The sequence below is a fragment of the Schistocerca piceifrons genome, chromosome 4 (assembly GCF_021461385.2).
Source record: "Schistocerca piceifrons isolate TAMUIC-IGC-003096 chromosome 4, iqSchPice1.1, whole genome shotgun sequence".
NCBI lineage: Eukaryota > Metazoa > Arthropoda > Insecta > Orthoptera > Acrididae > Schistocerca > Schistocerca piceifrons.
Window position 1 is genome coordinate 567,458,285 of NC_060141.1, and position 26,778 is coordinate 567,485,062.

Here is a 26,778-nt window from a genome sequence, read left to right on the forward strand (position 1 = left end):
CTTAAGAATAAACTTCTTCTCTGTTGTGGCAGATACCACTGTTGTCTTTGAAGGAAAAGTTTCAGCAGCTCAATAACTGCTGTGACGTGCTGTGACGTTGAGCATTTGGCAACAAAAAAATACTATTTCAACATATGAAGTAGAAATATTGCAGAAGCTTTGAAAAACTTTAAATGTATTCAGGAGACATAAATTCGGAGGATTTTGCAAACTAATTGGAACTGGTGTCTCCTATGCTTCCACAAATTGCGAACACGTTTAAAATTACTTCACTAGATCTTCGAAATGAACATTCAGGACGTTTTCCCATATGTAACAACTACGAGAAGAATATTTTTGTACATGCCGGTATCTGTAGCTTCTGCAGAACGTAGCTTTTTCGACTTAAAGATAATTAAAAACTGTCTCAGATCTTCAGTGAGAACCAGCCATAATGGCAGCGGGATGGCAGATTGCACAATTGCTCGACATGGAGAAATTAGTGAAGATCTTCGCTGCTCAAAAAGCAAGAAAAGTGAACATTTAGAGGAGTAATTTTTAAAACAATGTCTCTACAATCTAGTAGGCTTATCCCTGTTTTATTTAACGTAGCCAGAATTTATTAAATTATATGCCTAATTTTCCATGGTTTTAGCGCTGCATTTAAAAGTTACTACTACCAAGGCAACCGGGCTTTGCTCGCAACTATTGTGAACTTATACTAAGGTATGCTCATCAACGATGAAGGATGACGAAAACAAAATTTAAGAACGTGCAGTTTATTTCTACGACAGCTCTCACTGGCTGTTTGTCGTGAATGTAAAAATAGATCAAATTTTCATACAGTCTGGAAACACAGCGTTGAACCTGCCGCTATTGCTTCTTTAAAGTTAAAAATTACGATGAAAAGCTCAGTCGTTACAGCCGCTGCAATATTTGTAGTAATTTGTGATTCCCTCAATTTATATGAAACACTCTAAATAATTTTTTTTTATAAATTTCAAAATCGCCATATACTTGCTTGCTGTTAAATCTGTGAGTTAAAGAAAAACATTATATCGATCATTATTATTTCGGACGTACTTTTCGGGCATTATTTTGCAAGTGACATTGCGACAATGAAGTTGTACTTTCAACCATAATTTGACAGGAGGGGATTTTTCCAGAGGTGAAAACTATTTTGACATATGGAAGGATGGCCGTTCTGAAAGAGTTAGAAAAACGTGAAGTAATTTACCATAACATACACAACTAAAATCAATTCATAATTGGATCAGTATCACTGTAATGTCAGGAATGACTAATAAATTTTTAGATTTCTGTTTTTCCAATTCTATTTGGTGTTGGATTTAGGTACAGGATCATTCATTTTAAGTGCATATTCCTGGTGCATATTTTCCTTATTTTAGTGCTTATTTCGGGTGTTTTTGTGCATATTTTAATGCATAAGTTCTACCATTTTATACAGTAAAGCCAACTGGCCACCTAGCCGGAGCAGCAGCACCGTCTGGTCTACATTCCAAAAAAAAGATGAGTGGAGATGTGAAATCTTACTGTTCGGTAAGCACCAAAGAAACTGGCATAGGCATGCGTATTCAAATACAGAGATTTGTAAACAGGCAGAATAAAGTGCTGCCGTCGGCCATGTCTATATAAGACAACAATTGTCTGGCGCAGTTGTCAGATCGGTTACTGCTGCTACAAAGGCTGGTTATCAAGATTTAAGTGAGTTTGAACGTGGCTTATAGTCGGTGCACGAGCGTTGGGATACAGCATCTCCGAGGTACCAATGAAGTGGGGATTTTCCTGTACAAACATTACACGTGTGTAGCGTGAATATCAGGAATATGGTAAAAAATCAAATCTCTGAAATCGATGCGGCTGCGAAAAGATCCTGTAAGAAACAGACCAACGATGACTGAAGAGAATTGTTCAACATGATGGAAGTGCAGCCCTTCCACAAATTGCTGCAGATTTCAATGATGGGCCATCAACAAGTGTCAGCGTGCGAATCATTCAACGAAACATCATCAACATGGGCTTTCTGAGCCGAAGACCCACTCCTGTAACCTTGGTGACTGCACGACACAAACCTCTACATCTTGCCTGGGCCTGTCAGTACCAACATTGAACTGCTGATGACTGGAAACATGTTGCCTGGTTGGACGAGTCTCGTTTCAAATTGTATCAAGTGAATGGACTTGTATGGGTATGGAAACAAACTCATGAATCCATTGGATCCTTCATGTCAACAGGGGACTGTTCAAGCTGGTGGAGGCTCTGTAATTGTGTGGGGCGTATGCAGTTGGAGTGATATGGGACACCTGATATGTCTGGGTATGACTCGGACAGATGACACGTACGTAAGCATCCTGTCTGATCACCTGCATCCATTCATGTCCGCTGTGCATTCCGACGGACTTGACTAATTTCAGCAGAACAATGCAACACCCTACACATCCAGAATTGCTACAGAGTGGCTTCAGGAAAACTCTTCTGGCCATCAAACTCCCCAGACATGAATATTATTGAGCATGTCAGAATGTCTTGCAAAGTGCTGTTCAGAAGAGATCTCTACCCCCTCGTACTCTTACGGATTTATGGACAGCCCTGCAGGTTCATGTGTCTCTCCAGGCATTAGTCAAGTCCATGCCATGTTGCATTGTGGCAATTCTACGTGCTTGCGGGGGCCCTAAATGACAGACAGGTGAACTAGTTTCATTCGCTCTTCAGTGTATAAGTGAAAATCTGAAAAAAGTGCGAAAATTTTGATATCTCTTTGAATTTTTCGTTGTGAAGCCGACCTGCTACAAGGCACCAAGTATGAAATTAGGATTCAACACCCCCAGGGAACACACAGAACAGTTGAGGAAAAAACTTCTGCAATATTACTATTGGAAAACCACCATTTGACTGGACTATTCGAGACTGCAATTTGCAACTTCATGACATTACTGCTCATTTGGGTAGGGATCCTGTGACTGTCATGGAAATGTGGATGGAATCAATGGCTTCTACATGGCCACACTCACAATACCATGCATCTAGCACCTGAGGGAACAGACATATAGTTCCCCAGCTGTGTAGAACCACACAGGTAAATCATGTAAGTTTACTCAGTTAAACAGGCTTGTTTGAAGCAAGGCAAGTACAGAAACAGAAGAAACAGACTGTGTGATGCCAGGAGCACAAGGGACTGTCAGTACGGTAGTCACTGTTGCGATTTCATTTGACACTGAAGCAGACAGAGGTGTGCTGACTGTGGTCCACCCAAAGACAACATTGGACACAGAAGTGATACCACACTGCATTTTCGGATGGGTCCTGGTACTGCTTATAGGATCACAAGGGATGTATCTGTTTGTGGATCTGAAGAAGGTTTTGGCCGAAAGCTAAATGTGTAACAGTCTTTTCGTTGTACCTGTCTCTAGTTCAATGTGTCATCTTTACAGTGAGTAGCAATCTACCCTTTTCCTAATATTGTTATACAGAATACATTGCATTTTTATTGATTCCCAGTGTGCTGCACACAGCTTTCTAGTCTGTATTTTGTGGATACAGCTATAACGCCTCAATTTCTTTTCAAATCACTGGCCTTGCAATTGAAATATAGCTTTGCAATCTCAATGTGTCTATAAGAGTCTTATAAATAGCAGTGCTGCTGGTTCCCTCAAGTCTTGTTGTAAATCGGATGAAGGGGAGAGAGAGATTACCTATACGAGATGGCAAGGGACTTAAGTATTTCTGTAAAATAGGTACCAAATGGCCCACAAAAATCAAATTAAAACTTTCGCTGCACATTATCTCGTTATGAATAATAAAAAAAAAGGTCAGTTGGAGTCCTGTTTATTGTAAATATTACTACTGACTTCCCTAGAATCTCTGTTTCCCTAAGGCAGAGGCTTCAGAATGCTGACCACTGTAAAAGCTGAGAGTATCAATGTTTTTTATTTGTATGGTAACCCTTTTTTAAAGTAAGTGGCAACTAGTGTTTTGACTCCACTTTTCAGAGTGGTTTGAATTTCTTGAATAACTCTATAAATTGACATAAAGCCTTTACTCACCATGGCCACAGCAAAACAAAACAAAACATCAAAACCACAGTTAACAGGTACATAGGCCACAGCCAGCTAACCATATTGCCATACAGGACTACAAATGATCCATCAGATTGCACATGAAATACAAGCAATCAGCAATTTACACACATATGTGTAATCTATGGATGGATCACATGACTGGCAACATATTGTCGATATCTGTCACTCGAGCACAAGGCACTTCGACAATGGCACTGCCATTGTTTTAGACTCTCATCATAACAGCAACTAAATAATTCACAGTTATGATTTCATGTTTATGAACATACAGTAAAGCTTAATTTATACGTTTTTCACTTTACATTTTTCTCACTTATACATTTATTTTTCACGTCCTGGCGAAATATTCACAGTTTGCTCAAGTTATGATGCAGTGTTTCAGAGTGGGTTGCCAGGAAGTGGATTGGTAAGGTCAATATTAGACTACAATAAAATTTGATAGTATAATAAAGAACTTTGTCAAAGTTAGGCGTTGGTCAAATTTTCTTTGATCAAATCCAGCGCCTCACCGTATATTTGATCAAAGGAAGCGTTCATCTTATGTTTACTGCGTAGAGAAATCAATCACTGCATCAGTCTGACACACAATGTTTATCAATATGATTCCCAAATTTACATGGCGCGTTGCATGGTCGATTGATAGTGACCGGGCCAAATATCTCATGAAATAAGCATCAAACGAAAAAACTACAAAGAACTTAAACTTGTCTAGCTTGAAGGGGGAAACCAGATGGCACTATGGTTGGCCTGCTAGATGGTGCTGCCATAGGTCAAACAGATATCAACTGTGTTTTTTTTTTTTAATAGGAACCCCCATTTTTAATTACATATTCGTGTAGTACATAAAGAAATATGAATGTTTTAGTTGGACCACTTTTTTCGCTTTGTGATAGATGGCGCCGTAATAGTCACAAACATATGGCTCACAATTTTAGACGATCAGTTGGTAACAGGTAGGTTTTTTAAATTAAAATACAGAATGTAGGTACGTTTGAACATTTGATTTTGGTTGTTCCAGTGTGATACATGTACCATTGTGAACTTATCATTTCTGAGAATGCATGCTGTTACAGTGTGATTACCTGTAAATACCACATTAATGCAATAAATGCTCAAAATGATGTCCATCAACCTCAATGCATTTGGCAATACGTGTAACGACGTTCCTCTCAACAGCGAGTAGTTCGCCTTCCTTAATGTTCGCACATGCATTGCTACAACTGCCTCATGATTACTGATACCCGCTTTGATGCAGACATACTCAAAGAGGTTAGGTCTATTTTCTTGCCATTACATGTAGTATAATACCATCGTGAGTGTGGTTCCAAACCATCCATCCTAGGTAATTTTCAGAGAAGGCATTTAGTAATGTTTCAATGGATGTCTTCTCATTTCAACCATTAATAAAACTGTAATTATCCCTGTTGTTTGTTGAATGATTAAAGTCTTTTCCAATGATCACAGTATGATTGGGGAATGTATGTACTAGTGAACTGAGGTTTTCTTCAAAATTTTTGTTTCATCAGGAGGTGAGTCTGTTGGTTGACAGAATGATCCAGTTATAGTTTTATGCCCACACCTGGTACTGAGCCTTACTGAAACAATCTTGGTTGTACCTTAAATTCCTATCTTGATAGATGTGAGTTTTTTATCTGCTGCAGCAAATGCACCACCTTAATTTCTCATTAGCCTATCCTTTCAATATACAATTAAATTTTCCTCAAAAGTCTCATTGCTATCAGCTTTGAGTCTTAACCAGCTGTCTGTATGTAGTATTATATGAGCTTCATTGGCTTTTTTATGGGACCACTTCAAGCTCTGGCACTTTGTTACCACTGCTTTAACATCTAACCACTTGAATTTTAATATTCTCACCTATGGTGGGCATTTCTTTGGATCTTACTCTGATACTGCTGTATATCCTATTACTATCAATATTTGGACTGGATGGATATTGCCTGTTCTAAGAACCTCTGTGTGCACCCCATAAACAGTCAGCTGCCTTTGTAGCAACCTCTGATGTGTAATGCACACCTGAACTATTTAGGGGAACCCTACATGATCACAGCCTACCTTTTCACAGAACCTTAACAGCCTCTGGTTCAAGCCTTCTTCCACTTCAAATCATAATCAGAGACACTGGACTCACTTGTGGGAGGACAACATTTCAAACCCACGTCCAGCCATCGTGATTTAGGTTTTCCATGATTTCCCCAAATCACTTCAGCAAATGCCGAGACAGTACACTTGAAAGGGCATGGCCGACTTCCTTCCCCGTCCTTCCCTAATCCAATGGGACCAATGACATTGCTGTTTGGTCCCTTTCCTCAAGCCATCCAATCAACCATAACCAGAGGACCACCATCTGTTCTGGGGACAATGACACAAACTGTGAGCTTTGTTGAAACTCCATGAGCTATGCTGGTATCCTCAACATTCTCTGCCAGTTTCTGGAATGATCCAAATATGACCTGAACTGTGAGCTTCGTTGAAACTCCATGAGCTGTGCTGGTATCCTCAACATTCTCTGCCAGTTTCTGGAATGATCCAAATATGACCTTGGAGCTCAGACTACGCACATCATACATCCGAACACGAGCCAGAATATGCAGTTGATTACACTCGACTCCTCAATGGCTGCTACAATAGTCTATTCAGCATGCTGAATGAGGCACCTGTGCATATGCACTAAGTGCATATGGTGTTCCTTCCCATCCCTTACTGCCATTCCAAAGGGGTACCACTATGCACCATACATTTGAACTTCCAATGATTAATAGACCCCTACACTTTAGTGTTTGCCTCCCTTTGGCATGGGACTCAGAAGCTTTAGAAACAGGTGAAGTGAGTCCCACTGGCTTAGTTTAGGTTTCAATGGAAGACATCACCTCAAACTTTTTAGTTATGGGTGTGTGTGTAACATCTTGATTTCTCTCTGGTCACTGTCTCCCCTGTATAGGATGCCTAGGTCTACCACTAACGTGCCTGTTACTGTCAAATCAACAGTGGTACATCCTATATTGAGACAATGTCCACAGAGAGGATAGTACTTGAGATACCTTTCATGTCTCTGATACGTGACTCTTGGTAGCCCTCCCAACATGCCCATTCACAGCGGTTTCCAATTGCATGACAGTAGTCAGGACAATTTCCATCTCCTTACAAACAGCAAGTAACTCATTCCATGCCTGAGAACATCATTCACAGTGGGGCTGCATTATGCCTGGTGCAATATTTTACAGAACAGTAAACAAATAACCTTAAACTTCGCTTGCTGATTATTTTTAAATTTATGGATCAGATATGCTACAAATGTTAGGCTACCAGTAGCCTTTTAAAAATGTATTGATTAACTGTCAAAATAAGGTATCTACTACATAACAGAAAAACTAGTTACAAAGTTTACTCTTTCTTTGAAACGTTTTGTGTTAATTTACCAACATTGTAGGCAATATACACTCCTGCTCAAAGAGAAAACTGATATGACATGACATGTTAGTTATTTATAGTAACTGCAAATCACAGACACCAATTTACTATGAAATTGGTTATGCACAATACCCACACTGTACAAAAATTCGCGAAAATTTACATTTGCAAGCATCCAAAAATTCTCAAAAATATACCATACCTTTCCCACAAATATGTAATGAAATTAGGGAAGGATTTGTTTTTAATGAGGATACAGTGGATAAAAGTTTCTAAAAGGCACAACATAAATTTACAATTCATGACATGGTACAAGTTTTTTCACTGAACTCACAAATGTTTGAAAAACAAAAAAACACAATGTTGACACAACAATGAAAGATTATTTGAAAATGACACAAACAATATTGTACAATGTTAGAATCTAGAACTTAAATTGGACTCAACTGGCACATGTGGTCTCACACAAAGGAAAATTCGTAAGTCTGCTTATATATGTAAATAAGTGCAAATTGCACAGATTTTTAACTTAGCTGGATCTGTGACAACTTCTACACTGGCATGCCAAAGATGAACTCTGCAGCATCTGTTTACCTCAGTGAAAATCACAAAAATTGTGGAGCACGAGCAAAGCATGTCTTCTGCCTGTGGCAGCTAACAAGCATAAAACTCACAGGTTTCAGTATTTTTTGTGATATCAGCTTTATGATTCACCCTCAGTGAACATAAGTGTTTTCTGCAAGAACTTAGCTTCAATAATAGAGAAACTAATAAAATAAAAATTGTCTAGGATCTTAATCTGTGGTGACATTAACATAAATTTTCACTCAGAGTATAGTGTCCACTTTAACTGTAAAATTTTTATGAGTTAATACATCTGTGATCTGGAGGTTAAATACTCAACCAGGCTAACAAATCATAGTAAAAGTTGTCTTGATCAAGTAGCTCATGAACAAAATGCACTGCATGTTCCATGAACTTAGGATTCTCTGACCTCATTGCATCAGTTACGGATAAATCTGCCAATGAGCAAGCCCTAAATTAAAAAAAAAATTGTGAACTTCTATGAAACAATTTGCACATGAGTGGGATAACTGATAAGACCCTGAACCAGTCCCAAAGAGTAAATAGCAAATCTGAAGCTTCTTGAAATACTTTCTACTATTACTTCAGCTACCTCTTGCTTCAAAAGCAAATATATTCATATGTGTAATAACAGTAAACATTTAAAGTAGACCACCATAAGCATCATCAAATCAGATAAAAGAAAAAGGTACCTTCTTTCCCCGAGAAAAACCGAATTTGTCATTTGTGAAGAATTTAAGGGGAACTGCAGTGCATATAATAATATCTACAGTATGGTTACCTGCTGAAAATATCATCAAAGAAAATAAATTCATGTGAAACCTACAAGTACAAATACTGGTAGAAATAAACAGCCATCAAGTAGCATTAATGTAAAAGTGAATTAGGAGTCTAGCTAACAATAAAAAAGAAATTGCAGATAAATTCAACTCCTACTTCACTAAAACTGTTGAAAATCTATCAAATACTCTCAAAAATAATTATCTCTCAGAACTGGACCACACACATTTCTTACCTGCAACATCAGAAGCAGAAATAGAAAAAATAGAAAAAGTGCTATTGATGGTCATGCCCACATCTTGGTCCATCCTTATGTCACTTTCATTCCCTACCATTTGCTACAAGGGTCATATCCATGTGGAAGACCCAGATGTAAGATCTGTATGATTCACTCAGTCAACACACCCTATTCTTATGTTATGTTATTATGTTATTCATCAGAGGCAGGGCAACTTTTGAAAGCTACCATGACATACACCAGCTCTACTGCAGTCTCTGCACAGCATTTTACATGGTTGTGATCATCAGTCAGCTGCCCACCAGAGTGAATGGCGACTGCCAAACTGTGACAAAGAGCAGATTTAACTGCCCAGTAGGCTATACATGCTGCTAAGCACAACATTGCTGTTTCACAACCCATGCCATCTAGATCTTTCCCCCAGCACCAGCTTTTCTGAACTATGTGGATGGGAGTTATTCTTGTGATACATCCTTTGTTTTCATAATCCTCCTGGCCTCGATCTCCACTAACCCAATGTACCCACACCTTCTGCCCAGCAGTCTCTCTTTTCTCTGTCCTGTCACTCCCTCCCAGTCCACTTCCCCACATCATCATTGTGTGCCTGTGTGAACTCACTGGCTCTGTTGCCCGTATGTCACATTCCTGTCCTATGCTTCTGCTGCCTCTCCTTCCCACATTCCTATTCCACACACTTGCTACCTCCTTCTGAGTCATTAGCTACCATTCCCCAACCCTCCCTTCCACTTCTCCCTCCACTCACACTGGACTACAGTGCCCCAGTCAGTCTCTATCCCTCCCCTGCATTATTGCTTTCATCCAAAACTATCTTCTGTGTCTGTCTTTGTGGTAGGATTTTAACCAGTTTCTCACTGCCTCTGTGACACCATAAGTGTGCTTTGTGGAAAATATTTTTGTGATACACACAGCTGAAAGCTTTTAAAAGATCACAAAATATACCAACTGCCCTTTTTTTTGTCTGTAATGAAGATGGTGCAAGAAGAGTTCTGGCAACTCACAGCACTGTTGCCAGCTTTCAACTGTAAAGTGCTGACAGCTGCAGGTGGAACCAATGGCCATTTACAGAGTTGTGACAACACTGAGACATTGCCATAGAGACATTTACAAGTGTGTTATTGGTTAAGAAAGGCCTACGGTGCTGCCATGCCTAGTCCACTGCAACTGTTAGTAATTGACTTATGGTGACTCAACTACAGGGATTCGAGTAAATCATTCATGAAAGAAAATAGAACTTCAGTCGTGAATATTCCTTCGCAGAATCAAAACTAAGTTTCAGTGATGATATCAAAGTTTCAGAGGTGTCTCACAATTCTGAAGTATGATGTCTTCTCACAGACCTCTGTGAATGTGGTCAACAAAGAGGTGCAACAATAGTTTGTGACTTGTGTCATACCTCCTTTCTGTGGAAAGGCTTCTTTATAGCAAGCTTTGCTTAACTGATCTGAGCAGGGTTTTAGAACCTTACTGGAAATATTTTCTACACTTGATGATCCTTTGGTTTTCAAAGAGGCCATGGTTTTCTTTGCTTCATTTCTAGTTATGGAGGATATTCTTATATTCCACTTACAGGATTATGAAAATGGTGCTTCAGTAGTCCCATGGCACTTGAAAAGAAGTCATTGCTGCCTATTTGTTCATCAGAATATAAAAAGTGATCACTGAAAATTTTACAATTATCTCTTGATTGCTTATTCACTGATGAGCCAAAACATTATGACCACCTGCTTAATAGCTTGTGTGTCCATATTTGGAATGAAATACTTCACTGATTCTGCATCTCAAGGATGTGACAGTTTGTTTGTAGGCATATGGAGGTATTTGACATTAGATGTCTATGCACAGGTCATGTAATTTGTGTAAATAATGAACCAGTCATTTGTGTAAGTGGTGATGGCACCCAATAGCAACCCACATAGGTTCCATAAGATTTACATCAAGCAAACTTAGTCATGAAGACATCAATATGAGTTCACTATAATGGTCCTCAAACCTCTGTAGCAGGGTTCTGGTCCAAGACATGGACTATTACACTGCTGAAAGATGACATCAGCATTGGGGAAGACATCGAGCACTAAGGGATGCATACAGCCATGGCGTGCTGCACATTTCAAGCTGCCGTTCACCTTGATGACGGAGAAGACCATTGACCTAGCGTAGCAAAAATGTCAATTCACTCGAAGAGCCAACACATTTCCATTCATCAACAGTCAAATCCTGATGGTCCTGTATCCACTGCAGTCATAATTGACAATGTTATTGGGTCAGCATGTGAACATATAGGGGTGGTCTGCTGTGGAGCTCCATGTTCAACAGTGTAAAATGAATGGTGCACCCCAAAACGTTTGTGTGTGCACCAGCATTGTGCTCTTTCAGCAGAGGTGCTACAGATCAGTACCTACCATACTTTACAGAGCAAACAAACCTTCAAATCCCATGTTCTTTGAAGAGGTGGTGCACATCCAACCATTTAGCGCCTAGTGATAGTTTCACTGTCCTTTTACCTCTTTCTGTAGATGCTCATAATACTAGCACTGAACATGTGGCCAGCTTCACCATTTTTGCAATACTTGTTCACAGGCTCTGCATGATAATAATCTGCCCTTTGTCAAAGTCACTTATTTCAATTGATTTTTCCCATTTGCAGCCCTTATCTTTGCTAGGGTGATCCCCTGTCTGTGTCTGATCTGCTTACATGCTTTTGTTACTGTGTAATGTGCCCACAAAGCCACCAGGTGGTATCCAGTATCACGATGGGCAGTGGTCATAGCATTTTGGCTGATCAGTGTGTATTTCTCATCAGTATTTAAAACTGTCTTTAGTAATCAACATAGATCACTAACTTTAAGTTGGTGGCAGTGTTGCAACACTAATATATCCACGAGACAAAAATGGCTCAGAAATACTTCTATGTGGGATTCCACAGCTGATAATTTTGCGTATATTTCACTGTTAGGGTCTTCCCTTCATTTTTATAACATACTTGGGCATATTGTCATCTATCAAACAAATATCTTTTGTGATTCCCCTTGCATCAGAATTGAAGGCCTCAGATAAATCTAGAAAAGTCCCAATGACTTTTCTTCTCTTTTATTCAGTCAAGAAACCTCTCCCAATTCCCCCACCCCACCTCAGTTTATATTTAGAAAGTTATTGCATGAAAACGTCATTCATGTTTTGCAACTGATGTTTCATTGTGTACATTGAAGTATGTGTTACTTTACATTACATTGTTTTGTTTTTGTTCTTTTTTTGTATGGTTGTGAATTTTTCAGACTCTGTCATGTTCTATTTTATTGTTTTTGTGGAGAAAAAAACTGAATTCATATGATGATAGATGCCATTATTTAACTGCCATTAATTAGCATATATATTATATGATGAAAATAGTTTCAGTCATCTAGCAATATTATACTTTCAGGAATGAGCTGCTGTGTTGGTTCTGTCCCAAGAAAAGGTATGAAGGCAGACAAAGATGGGCAGGTGGTTGCTCTAATGAAAAAGGCTGGAGCTATTCCATTAGCAGTAACAGCCACACCAGAATTATGCCTTAGTTGGGAAACAAATAATCTCATCACAGGAAAAACATGTAATCCATATGATCTTCTCAGAACCAGTGGTGGATCTTCTGGGGGAGAGGTACTATGCATTTATAATACATGCAGGTGCTTAACTTACAGTAAAATTTATTAATTTGTTTGTAAAAAATTATTTGCATGAAAATTTACAAGAAAGTACAGGTAGTAATGTTCCAAATAATTCAACAATGGGTGATGGAGAGGATAACAATTAAACTTTAAAACTTTATGATGATACAAATTTAACCACTTTCTGTTTTAAATGTATATTTTAAAAATATGATGTATTTCCCTGCAACAATCCATTCACAACATAAACCATTAATTTTGTTTCAAAATTGAACAATGATTCTGTTTTAGTGACTTAGTGACTGTAACACTTTGTATCATAGTTCTCTTATATCATACTTATTATAAAATTTTTACACCACAAATTTGTTTTCCTTAAAATTTGTAGACTTGTCTTTTGTAAGGAAGATTTAAAAGTGCATACTTACCTTCAAAATAGTACCAACTACAATAAGAATGGTGGAACATAAATTAGTTTAAGATGACAAATACTAATCTAGTGGATCTTGAAGACTTTTCATTTCAAACCAACAACAAAATGTGAGATGTGGGATGCCATCTAGCATACTATTAAAAGAAAGCAAAAGTTACTTGAGCTATTGGATCCAAAGTGAATGTTTACCTCTCACCTCCTCTTGGCATTTTTTTACATTCATTTCCCTTTTCACTTCTCAGAAAAATATTATTTTGTGAAAACTTCATTGTTTTGTGGTCCTCTTAGACCTCCTAAGTGCTGCTGTTCATGAGTGCAGGCAAGTGGCTCTCAGCTATTTAACACTGATTTGCACATCCAGTAATTATTTTCATCTTTAGAAGTTGCAACTCTGTTTTTTACCCACAATTAAAAATAAATATCTGTCAGCTTGGAAGTTCAGTACCAGACCATAATTCCTTTCCTCAAAAATAATTCTGGTATTACACCTATATAAAACTTTGATAATTCTGACACAACCAGGTGTGCATTCACTCATTATATTATATAGATCCCACTGTGAAGCACAACTTATGGAGATGTGAAATGAGTCAAGTTACACGTTGGCAAAAGAAAAGCATTTGCTTTAAGTATGTATGTATACACTGCATTAAAAATAAGTTATAACTACACCACAATACTGTATCTATGCCCACTCAAATTACATTTGAAATACTAATATAGAGAAACCTCACTTAGCAAGCATAATTCATTCCAGAATCTTACTTGTAGTGCCAAACACTGGTTAAGTGAATCAATTTATCCCATATAAATTAATATAAAATACGATAACGCGTTCCATGCATAAAAAGTACTAGAAGTGTTATCTTATTCAGGCCATTTATGTGAAGAAAATTATACCTACAGTATACAGTATTATGTACTTTATTATTCTGTGTACATAACTAATACTTTTTTACTAGGAAACTATCTGTAGTCATTTGTTTGTGCTGATGCTTCAACATTTGGCAAAAATGTGACATGGCACTGTTGTCAAATAAATTTGTAGCTAGTGTAGCGACTGCTTTATTGGGACGATGATCTTCAGTGTACGATGCAGTGGGTTCTCATGCTTTCAGCATTTCTCTTATTGCACCAGAAAATTGCTGCTTTGCTGTTACTGCCCCCTCCTCCTCCTCCTCCGAAGAACTCCTCTCCACAACTTCCTGCTGTGATCTTCCACAAACTCATCGATATCATTGTTATCCACTTCCAGTCCCATGCTCTTGACAAAGGACACAATCTCATTGATTACACTCCACAGGTACTGACTCAAATGCGTCAGAGTCACATTCACCATTGCAATCTGGCCAAAGATTTTTCCAAGCAGAAGTGAGAGTTATCTTGGTAACCTCTTTCCAAGCCTTTTCAATTATCTTGATGCAGGCAACAACGTTGAAGTGATATTTCCAAAACTTTCTAAGAGTGAGGTTGCTAGCTTCAGTCAACTCAAAGCAACACTGAAAGAGTGCTGTAGTGTAGAGCTTCTTAAAGTTAGAAATAATCTGTGTGTCCATAGACTAGAGCAGGGCTTCCCAACCTGTGGTCCGCGGACCCCTTAGGGGTCCGCCGGCTCTTTCTAGGGGGTCCACGGCCACCTTTTACCAAATCGGGTAAAATAATGAGTAAAATTATTGAATAAAAATGTGAAAATCAAATTCATCACTGTTTTTTTTTTTTCGTGTGAAAAACGTGTCATATCCCCAAGCAGCCTTTGTGGTTCCTCAGTGAGAACGTATACACAGTTTAGTGCTGGAGAATGTGGCTTCTCTGATCGACTGTTTAGCAACAATACGGGGGTCGTTCGTGCGCTGGCTCACAGCACTAGATGCGCAGAAACCTTTTACGCATGCGCGGAGCGAGCTTTGTCGACCAATCACATCTCTCGCTGGCACATAAGCGGCCCCAGGCATCATTATATGTTAAACTTGCCTTGTCAGTGCACTACCTGTTACATAAGTCAATTTTTGACCAGTTTATTACTTCTAACATGGATCGGTGGCTGAAGTCAGGATCATTGAAGAAGGCTGCAGTTTCTCCATCGCCTTCACAACAAGGGAAGTTTCCAGTTGAAATGAATGAGCAGGGAGGACGATCAAAGGAAGACTTTACATACATTTGAACATTTTTCTTCGGATTTCACGAAAAACCAGACACACACACACACACACACACACACACACACACACACACACACACACACACACACACACACGACTGTTACGAAATATGCATGCTCCTTACACAACAGTAGCCAAACAGTTGAAGTGAACAGACCATAAGCGGCAGCTTGTCAACAGCGAACAGTTTGGATGTGACGTTGATTGCTCTTGGAGGAAGAAAGCTCCATCGTGTGAAATTTCAATTACCAAGTAATTTTAAACAGGCTATAGTGTGTTGAACAAAGAGAGTAAATCCACTAGTAAGTGTCAGTATACAGTGGGAATTCAAATTGGATCATTAATTTCAAGTTGTTTTCATTCATCTCTAAACCAAAGACTATTGATACTTTGGAGAGGGGGGGGGGGGAGGGGTCATTGGGAACATGGCACCTGCATTAAGAAGCTTTCAGTTCCCATGGGTTTCGCCCTGAAATTTGAAGTTACTGTGCTGTTGACTGACTAGGTGGTCCGCCATGGATTTTCGACTGAAGAAGGGGTCTGCCAGCTGAAAAGATCGGGAAGCCCTGGACTAGAGTAACAGAGTGGTGTTGAGAGGCAGAAATTGGAACTTGATGAACTGAAATTTTTCAAGGAGGTTTTCCTGTGGGGATGGAGAATGGGCAGGAGTGTTGTCCATAACAAGCATGACATGGAGTGGCAGATTCAGCTCAAGCAAAATATTTTTTCACTGAAGGACCAAACACTTCGTTGATCCAGTCATGAAAAAAATCAAGTGTCACCCAAGCTTTGTTGTTGGACTTCCACATCACATTTAACTTGCTCTTCTGGGCTTTACACTTTGTGAAGGCTCGTGGAGTTTCTGATTGGTAAACAAATGGTGGTTTAATTTTCAAATCACCACTTGCACACTTGCATTGGCACAGAGTAGCAGTGTGAGATGGTCTTTCATTGGCTTGTGACCAGGCAATGTAGTCTCCTCTGCTATTATAAATGTACGCTTTGGGGCATCTTTTTCCAGAATAGACTCATCTCATCAAAATTAAAAACCTATTGTGGTAGATAACCCTCAAAATCTATGAGCATTTGAAGTTGCTGATGAAGTTCTCTGCTGCCTTTGTGTCAGAGCTGGCTGCTTCGCCTTGCCTCACAATGCTGTGGATGCCGGTTCTTCTCTTAAACTTCTTGAACCACCCATGACATCCCTTAAACAATTCTTCGGCCACTGATGATCCTGACATCTTCTTAACAAGGTCAGCAAAAATCATTCTCACCTTCTCACAAATAATTGACATTGTTCAGGATATGAAACCATTGTTTAGATACTCTTGTTACTCCCTTTGAAGCATCTCTCTGCTTAATCTTGTCCTTGGTCTTGCAGATAGTAGATGTAGATCGATTGTATGTGCATGCTAAATCAGCAATGCTCATATTATGTTTTTGTTTTTCAATGATTTTATGTTTTATTTCTAGGGTCATTTTCTTTCTTTCATGGTCATCTTCTTGCAGCTTTATCTTTGGGGACATTTCTACGAAGGGTATTAAAATTTGCACACAAAAAACACACTGTGTGAACACAAGTTTAGAAAAATGTGTGATCACAAGCAGCACCAAGATGGTAGCAGAAAGAGAGCTAAACCCACACTGCAGGACATACTAAAGACATTGTTCATATGCCACTGCCGACATTGAAAGGTGTCCACATTGTTGAATGTTTCCCCCTTTGCATATGAACGGCTAGTGATGTCACACTAAATTGTCATCACATGTTATGCAGAACATTGCTCGTTAAGTGAGCACTTTTTTACAATTTGTTTTGCTTGTTATGCAAATTGTGCATTATGGAAGGTGCTTGTTAAGCAAGGTTCTGCTCTGTTAACATCAGAGGCATAACTTATAAAAAAAAACCATTGCTTCCCCATATGTATTAAACTATCACTGATTGTATCCTAGAGCTGACTTAAAACAGGGTGTTCAAAAAGCCTCTCCGCTGTGCCGTATGATTGTTCAACTGTTTGGGTTTTTCAATGAAACAATAAATGCACAACGATACTGCTGTGATATTCTGTACCCATTCATAGGAGAACTTGTGTCAAGTGAAATACTGAACGATTATTTTCAACAAGATGGTGCACCCACACACACAGCTCGTGTTTCAATGTCAGTGCTAGCTGATGTTTTGGTGATTGCATAATTTCACAGAGACTTTGGTCTCCAACATCGCCTGACCTAACACTACCTGACTTTTTCTTCTGGGGTGCAGCGAAAGCAACTGTCTATAAAAACCGTCGAAAATCCATCGATGAATTGAAAACTGCAATATCTACTTTCACTGCTTCTGTTACAGAAGAAATGGTAGAGCTTGTGTTTCGAAACTTAATTAGATGAATTGAATTGTGTATTCAACAACAGGGGGGAACACTTTCAACATTTAATGTGAAAATTTGTAAGTAAAAATGAATATTCATTCAATTAATAACTTGTATTTCACTGAGTTTCATTTCAGTATATTCTTTGCGGTATACGGCACATGCAGCTAACAATCATACGACAGTGTGGAGAGATTTTTTGAACAACCCTTATATGTACGACTACATTAACTTTTATTGAAGAATCGCGTAAAGTTGGATCAGCAACAACAGAGGACTAGAGGTGTTACTACTTGTCATGACTTTAACAGGTATCTTCAATCCTTGACTGTAGCTTACCAGATAATATGTTGAGAAAGTGGTTAGTAAGGCATACTTTCCATTTTGTTTTGAATTTAATAGAATTTCCAGTTTCTTGTTTTATGTTCAGTGGGAGCTCATTGGAAGCCTTTGCACCAGAATACACCCAGCTCTAAGAACTAGAGAAAAAGCCAGGATATACGTGGAAATTATTTTGTCTTGTTCTGTAATTATTCCAAGCTACTGGAAAAAAGAAAGGAAAAAAAAACACTGTAATATGTGTGGTTATGTATTTCATGCAATGTTCTTACTGCTCACTGTTTTATGAATAGATTCTTTATTTTCTTTGCTCCATACAGAAGTAATAGTATGAAATGCAAACATCCACATGTGTCCTAAAGTCAAAATGTGATTCATTCACTCTCTTCCTGGCGCCAACAGGTCTCTGCTACTTCTTTGAATCTGCATAATGAGAGTAATGAGTAGTATAACTGGAGAGCAGGTTCCCCTCCACTCCATAAGAGCAGCTTTTCTTAATTATTTAAGGCACTAACTGGCTGCCTTTTCACATTTAAAGTAGGAACAATTTATGGTATGTGGCATAAATAAAGAATGATAGATGTGCACCTTTAATGATAATTATTATTGCAGCCTAAAAGAGGGATTTATCATAGCTGCATATCTGCTGTTCCACTTTCCAGTGGATTCTCTCTAATCATGAGAGCTATGGAACATGGAGTGCAAATAAATAATTAATTAATTTTTGAATGAAAATCCACTCAGTTGTAGCTAAATAGGTGAGTCACTAGACAGGTACCAATATAAACTATCACAGTGATACTTGTAGTAGCCTCTGTATCTTTATAGACTGTGAGAGGAGCCAGCCAATAACTGATTGGTTGTAGTTTAAAATATTTATGGCACCCTTTTGTGGAGAATTACAAGGAACATATAGGGAGTCAGATATTTATCTCCTGACGATGAGAAAAGTGGTAAAGATTCTCAAAAGATGGAGTACAGAGTTTAACTTGATTGGGCCTTTATATCAAAAAAACTTTATGCTACTAGCTGCTTCTTTCTTTCTTTATTTGTTTCTTTACGTATAGAACTTATTTGTGTTATGGGAATAAAAAGAGTAAACATTCTTGGTTATCACCTTACAACTAGTGCCAATAATAAGTAGTGTAGCATTCTTAAAGAACTTATAACACTAATTTATAATTCAAACCATTCCATATTCTTGAAAGATCTCTTTTATGAGAGAATCTATGCGGCCTGATATGTAATAAATACAGCAAGAAAGTATTGCTGCAGACAACAACACCACCAATTTTTGAACAATGAACAACTGTCAGTTCAATATTATTCCTTAGCACTTGTCCTGTACTCGTTGGAAAGATCATAACAAAGAATAAATTACATGATAGCACCAGTGGCTTGTATAATGTGTTGCAGTTGCTGCTGTAGTTTGTAAGAAAACAGTTATTATATTGTCAGTGGGAAATATCTTTTTACAGTAAGCAAGTACATAGCCAAGGAAATTATTAGACTGTAGGAAATATTGCAGTCAGCCACAAGCTTTTCAGAAATGATTTTATTGTACCATTACTAGTTTCGGGTGTGAGCCCATCATCAGATGGTAGTGTTGATTTCTTGGCAAGTTTAATATTTGTCACCTACAATATAACAGAGTTTTTGTGATTGCATTGTTTACAAAAGGTTTTACATTGTATATAAGCTCTATAAATTATACTTACTCCATGAAAGCTCTCTATTACATGTTGTAGGAGAGAGGTTTCTCTTTCTCTATGCATGCTGATCCATGAGCTAAACTAAATAGAAGATGGCAAATACATTTGTATCTATCTTAAGATATGTAAAGGAGTACTTTTCATGAAGTACATACCATTTAAAAGCTTTTATAAACTATGTAATCATGAAAACTTTATTTTAGGACACAAATGTAAAACTTGCCAAAAAATCAGTGCCGCTGTCTGACAATGGGTTCAGGCCTGAAACTAGTAATGGTACAATAAAATCATTTCTAAAAAACTTGTAGCTTGTATAATTTACAAATACAGCTGTGGTGTTACCTAACCATTATGGATAAAATAAAATAAATGAAAAGCACCAGTTTGCTTTTGTTCTACAATATTACTTTTATTGTAAACTGGTTTTCAGCTTACAAGGCCATCTTCAGACATTTACTGAAAAATACATTATTATACAGGCTTAAGTTTTAGTCATAACAATAATGGAAATTCGTGGATGAAAAAATATGTAAAATAAGGGAAGGGCACCCACTGTTGTAGTGGTCTGCTATATGGGAGTGGTTGCCTTTCCCTTATTCTATCTAAGTTTTAGTCACTCTTTTTGAGTATGTTAACAAGTACATAGCTTTCAGGCATATGAGGTATGACAATAGAGTTTGTGGACTGATTGTATTGTGGGTACAATAGCATCGTGTTGAATGCGGTAACTCTGTGCTTGTTCAGTCTCCAAAATATCTTTGAATTACTGTCTGATTTTAGTGAACATAATAGTGAAAGCAGTTCTCTTTTTGTACCTGTATTTTTTATTAATTTATTTATTGGCAACGGAAAGTGATCACATTTTTGAAGATTCTTCAAATGATGAAACCTCCATGTGGAAACTGTTGTTTGAAGAAGAGAAGTTAGTTCTTCAAGTGATAGGAAATTCAGGCAGGAGACAAGCTCAGTATGGGATGGGTGAATGAACAGGGCATCCAGCTACCAGGCATATAATCATCTTTTCATCTGTGTGGGAAAGGAATTGTGTTTCAAGAATGGTTTCTTGGAGGTCAGTTGGTCTCTTCTAATTACAATTAGGAGGTAAAGAAATGTTTACATGAAAGAGACCCAATCTGCAACAAGTGAAGTAATGGATGCTTCACCAAAACAAAGCACCAGCTTACACGGACATTACTGAGTAACAGTTTGCAGCCAGAACAGGCACTGCTGTTCTCAGCTGCCCCTAGACACTGGATATATTACTGTGTGTGTGTGGGGGGGGGGGGGGGGGGGGGGCGTGGGCGCGCACACATGCCTGCGCTGGTGTGCATGTGCACACTTTTTTCATGTATATAAAAAATGTAGTTTGTCTGAAAAGTCACCATATCTTGATTCTAGAAGCTGTTTAGAAATCAATATCAGAGGAATTGTTGGGGATAGCAAAAGAACAATTTTGCAAATGCTTCAAAGATTAAAAAGTGAATGGAGAAACCCATTAAAGCTCAGGAAGATTGCCTTGAAGTTGTGATGAATAAATATACAACATTTTTGACAAAGTGTGTTTTCTATCACTATTCAGCAAACTTCATTGTGATATCTCCAGTACTTCAAGTATTCAATGAACTTAATTTTCCATAAGTAGTGATTTTAGGTGACTATCAGTGAAATAAAATATCTGATATTTTTATAATATTCTCACAGGCTGCTCTGTTAGGAGCTGGAGCATCTGTTATAGGTGTTGCTTCTGATATTGCTGGCTCTATCCGCATACCTGCTATGTACAATGGAATTTTTGGCCACAAACCTACTCCAGGTAATTTGTAAGATGTGATGCATGAAAATGATTATTTGATACAGGCATGCAGAAGCAGCTTTAGAACAGTATCTGCTGTTTTATTTTTCAGGGTATATATCAATTGAAGGACATTATCCAAGTGCTACTAGTGATGAGTTCAAGCACTACCTAACTGTGGGGCCACTTACACGTTATTCTGAAGATTTGAAACCAGTGTTAAAAGTAATGGCTGGTGAGAAAGCATCTGGTCTTAGACTAGATGAGGAAGTATGCAACATTTTATTTTCTAATGAAATTAAACATTTGTTATTACATGTTTTTGTATATTAAGTGTATGAGGTAAAATATCCTCTCCTTTTTAGGTTAACATGAAGGATTTAAGAGTCATTTATATGGAAGAGGCAGGATTCTCATTTGTTATATTACATTTAGACAATGAGATCAGAAAAGTATTACAAAAAGCTGTTAATTTTTTGCACAAGAAATTTGACATACCTGTTCAGAAGGTAAGTTTCAGAAAACTGTCTTCTTAGAAGTATAAGAAATAGTGTAGTATCTGCTTTCATTTTCAGATTAAGTTGCTGGGGTCATCTTGGATACCAATAATTCTGGTGTCACTGTCTTATTTTTATCTGCATTTTTGATACAAATCATTGCTGAAATTATGACGGAAAGCTTGTGTAATGTTGATCAACGTTAATTTTTAGTGGTAAATTTTATTTGAATATTATCCTTTCCTTTTATTTATTTTCTTAATAAATTTTATAGATCTTACTCTCTTGTAGAAGAAAGAGCCATTATGTTTCATGCATGTCAAAGAAACTTTCCTTTCATTAACCTTCTTTTTTTTAAAAAAAAAAGAAAAGAAAAAGAAAAGTTAGAGTCACATACCTTCCATCTGTAAGAAAGGAGGTTAACAACTCATATGCAATTTCCAGTTAATGTTTAAGCTTTTTTACATTAATTTCTTCACCATTTTTTCAGTCATCAGGGAAAAGTCATGTAAAAGATTTGTAGAACTGATTTAACTGGTTAACATTCCCAGAATTCACTCATGTGTTATAAGAATTTTAACTGGCTTTCGTTCTAGAACATCGAGCAGATGCCTCTTGCAAAAAATTGTTATTTTGAGAACTGTTTTGCATCCATTCATTAATGTCTTTAGTTGTTGATTTTGTGTTGCCCAAATTAATGTAAACTGCATGCATATAATACTAAGTTCAAAAACAACTTCTTGAGCTTCAATGTTGCTGCAGAAAGGAGTCAGGTATGCCAATGTACCAGATACTTTTAAATGACTTGAAGGTGATGAACTGAATTTAAGACTGACTCAGAGAACTTTTTATAGCATAACTCTTTCTACTCCATCAGAAATTATCCTCTTATAAACTCTTAAAATGTTTTAAGGTACAATTTAAGCATTATAATACTGTGAATTTTCATAAACTTAAGTTATTTCAAAGTATAACACTTAATTAAAATATATGGCTTTGATTTCTTCCCAAATTCCAGAGACTTCTCTCAGTGAGGTTCATTTAACATGATTACTGTAATAAAAAGAATGTAAAGATAGGGTCATCTCCATTATAGTTTCTCCCTCACATTAATAAGCTGATTTTGCTTGTTATTTTGAATATAATATAACTCTGTAATAATCTTTATATGATTTCCTTATTCTTTCCTATCTTTTGATTGATACTACAAAAAAAGTAAATAAATTTAGACCATATGACTAATATGAGGATTGGGAACAAAGTAAGTTTCATGCAAGTAATTTCCATTAATTTATTAAATCCCATTCTTGTACAATAAAAGCTGGATGAAGACAGAACCACAACTCACAGGTTGAGTAATGAGGAAATTGGAGAAGTTTTGACAAACAATATCAAATCAAATGAAAATCATAAATATCAAATAAAAAATGAGAAAGGTACCAGTAGCCTGCAATGTCCTAAGCATGTGACAGTGTGCTGAAGGCTGAAAAGGTGTCAGTACAGTATCATGGAAATCCAACACGAACACCAATACAGGAATGGTGTATAGAGCACTGCTCAGTTAACAGATTCCGCCAGGAATGAATAGTCTTCTGCTATTTAATTTGTGCATTATAAAGGTTCAGCACAGTGAAAGCATATTTCTTACAACATCAAATCTACAAATGGGGTCTAAAGTTTGTAACTGGTATGATATCATATTGCATCATGACTCTAGAAAACACTAGCCATAACATCCACTATGATGGAAAACTGGTGATTGACATAGCAACATCTGCAAAGACACTATTGGGTATTACAACCAAAATGCCATTAAGGCAGTATGCAACAAACCTCAAACTGTTACGAAGTGTGCAACATGCTTGTATATGCAAATGACTAGTGTTTCAGCACAACTGCACTATGCGGATAGGAATCACGCCATCTACATCGTGTATATAAAGAAATAATACACAAAGGTTTCACATTCAAAAATCACATTTGAATGTCAGTTATTTGTGGAAATATGTTTCAGAATCCGACAATGTTAGCATCATCACCTAATGAGACATTGTTTTACCATTCTGTGATACTGCTGCTCATGTTGCTCACAACCCCACAGCTATAATGTGAATATGGAATCAATGGACATAGGGGGCTCACGCTCACTGCCATGCAGTGCCTCAGTGACCCCACACAAATAGCACTCAAGAGGATAGATTTATAGGATTTACAATCATTGACACCCACACCTTGAGTCAGAAAATGGGCTTGTTTGCAGTAAGACACATATCTACATCGACAATATGATGAAGTATGGAGACCATGGACTGTCAGCACAGTAACCACTGTTTGGCTTCCCTGTACATGGCAGCAGAGCTTGGCATGCCCACAGTGGTGTCCTCAATGACAATGCGGGGCACAGGAGTTGCACTACATCTTTTCTTCAGCTGGGCCCCATTACAAATATATGGTGCCATGCCATTATTATTGATGAACTCTTCCATAGACTTTAATCAGCAAGAACTGACATATTTATATCTTTCACCCAAGTTCAGTTCAACTCATTGCTGAGTTGTTGTTTCTGCCAGATGTGGCAGCTCTGTGAACTAAATATCCCTCTCTCTATATCCCAGATCACCTACAAATTTAAACAGGTTTTCTCTCCACTCAACTAAATATACAAGTAAATTTTTGTTATTTGCTATCCTTGTTAGTGCTGCAGTTTTAATGGTCACCATGTAGTAGTCATGGTTTCAAACATCACAAAGTGCATGATGTCCTATTTCACTGTGTGTTCATAAAGCAGCTGCCTAGTACCTGACTCCTCAACAGCAACAGGTTGGTGCAGGCGATCAGCTCTTATAGTGCATGATAAGGTAATCCCTTCCTTGAAAGAATAACGTACTGGTCCTCTACTACCAACCAGAAAATTTAGGTGTTGAAGTTCTAAGACCAATCATTAACAAGGAAGGTTAAGATGACTCCTGTTAGAGATAAAAAGACATTAATTTGGAGCATTACATGTTGCAATGAATTGCTATCACAGAGGCATCATACTCAGATTTAAAAATTTATCTTTTCTCCAGAATAAAATCAAACAGACATGGACTGATGTGTGCAAAGTTTCTGTTGCAACATGACACTACATGGCTCATGCAACAGTTGTGACAATCCCAGACCTGAAGTTACTATATTCCATCACATTCAACAGACATTTTCTCAAGTGATATCCATATATCTAGATCACTCAAAAGAAACACTGGGTGACAGTTCATTCTGATAAACAGGTATACTATGCAGCATACATGCAGTTATGTGGATTTCCTAACAAATTCCTTACTGTGGTAATCCAGGCATTTTTTAAGTGTTAGTAAACCTGCTTCAGTTGTGAGGGGTATTATGTAGAACAATTAAACAACTTTAATAATCAATTTTTGACAAACATATCAAGGGTACAGCCACGGGAACCAGGAGGCTTTTTCCTGTGTCAACCTTTTCAAGGGTCACTTGGAGGGGGTTTCCTGTGATCCATCAGCCTTCAGCCCCTGGTTTGGTTGTCATCTTTGTCATATGTGCTCACAGTGAGACTGACCTGTTAAAATTTCTGGAACCTCTAAATACCTTCTCTCAATGAAATTTGATGTGGTCCTATTCTCAACCCCATGCCACTTTCCTTGACGTTGATCTCATCCTTACCAAAGGCCAGTTACACACTTGTGTCCACATTACACCTACTAACATACAACAGTACTTACATTTTGACAGTTGCCATCTTTTCCATGTCAAATGATCCCTCCCATACAGTCTTGGCATTCAGGGCAAATATATTTGTTCAGATGCAGACTCTCTACAGCAATACACCATCATTCTCATCTCAGCCTTCACTAGATGTAATTATCCCACCAGCCTAGTTCAAAAGCAGATTTCCCAGGCCATCACATCCAATTCAAGTACTGCTGATCCCTCCAAAAACCAGCTTCAAGGCACATTACTTGTCACACAGTATTATCATAGTTTTGAATGTATTAATCAGCTACTTTGACAACGCCATCACTTTCGAAAATCATACCCTAAAATGAGATCCGTTCTATCTGAGGTTTTGCCCACCACACCTAGAGTAGCTTTTTGTTGCCTATGCTCCTTCTGCATCCATCTCCCTACCCTACCTCTGTGACCATCCCTGCGGCAAAACTTAACCTACGCACCCACCTTCCCCACCTATACCAGCCATGTAACTGGCAAAACATATACTATCACCTGTGAAATGACATGTCATATACCAACTGTTATGTAAACACTGGCCCTTTGCATCAGCATGACTACCACCAAGTTATCATTTAGGATGAATGGGTTAGGCAGGGGGGTGTATACCAATAACAAACAGTTTCATGTTACAGAGCATGCATTAGTCTTGCAGAGCATGCTCTACAACATGACAGTCATGACCTCGGTGCCTGTTTCACCACAAGCACCCTCTGGGATTCTTCCCCCAGACACCAGTTTCTCAGATCTCCGCAGGTGGGAATTAGTGCTACAGCATGTCTTTGGTTCTTTCCACACACCTGGCCTTAATTTATGTTAGTTTCTTTTGTCTCAGCATTTTTTCACAGTAACTTCTTCTTTCTTCATTCTGTTTTAATTCTCTATATCTTTCATTTTCTGCTCCATTTATTTTTCGCCATCCCCCTTCCACATCTATTATATACAATGCACTTAGCT

General features: G+C 37.9%; 1 protein-coding gene across 1 annotated transcript in view; it reads left to right on the plus strand.

The window, feature by feature from the left end:
- LOC124796005 (fatty-acid amide hydrolase 2-like) overlaps nucleotides 1-26,778 on the plus strand; it is a 424,143-nt gene that overhangs the window by 359,578 nt on the left and 37,787 nt on the right. Inside the window, exons 5-8 of the mRNA XM_047260088.1 lie at nucleotides 12,551-12,768; nucleotides 21,490-21,601; nucleotides 21,693-21,850; nucleotides 21,946-22,089. Of these exons, the coding sequence (XP_047116044.1) occupies nucleotides 12,551-12,768; nucleotides 21,490-21,601; nucleotides 21,693-21,850; nucleotides 21,946-22,089 (632 nt within the window). The remainder of the gene's footprint in view (nucleotides 1-12,550; nucleotides 12,769-21,489; nucleotides 21,602-21,692; nucleotides 21,851-21,945; nucleotides 22,090-26,778) is intronic.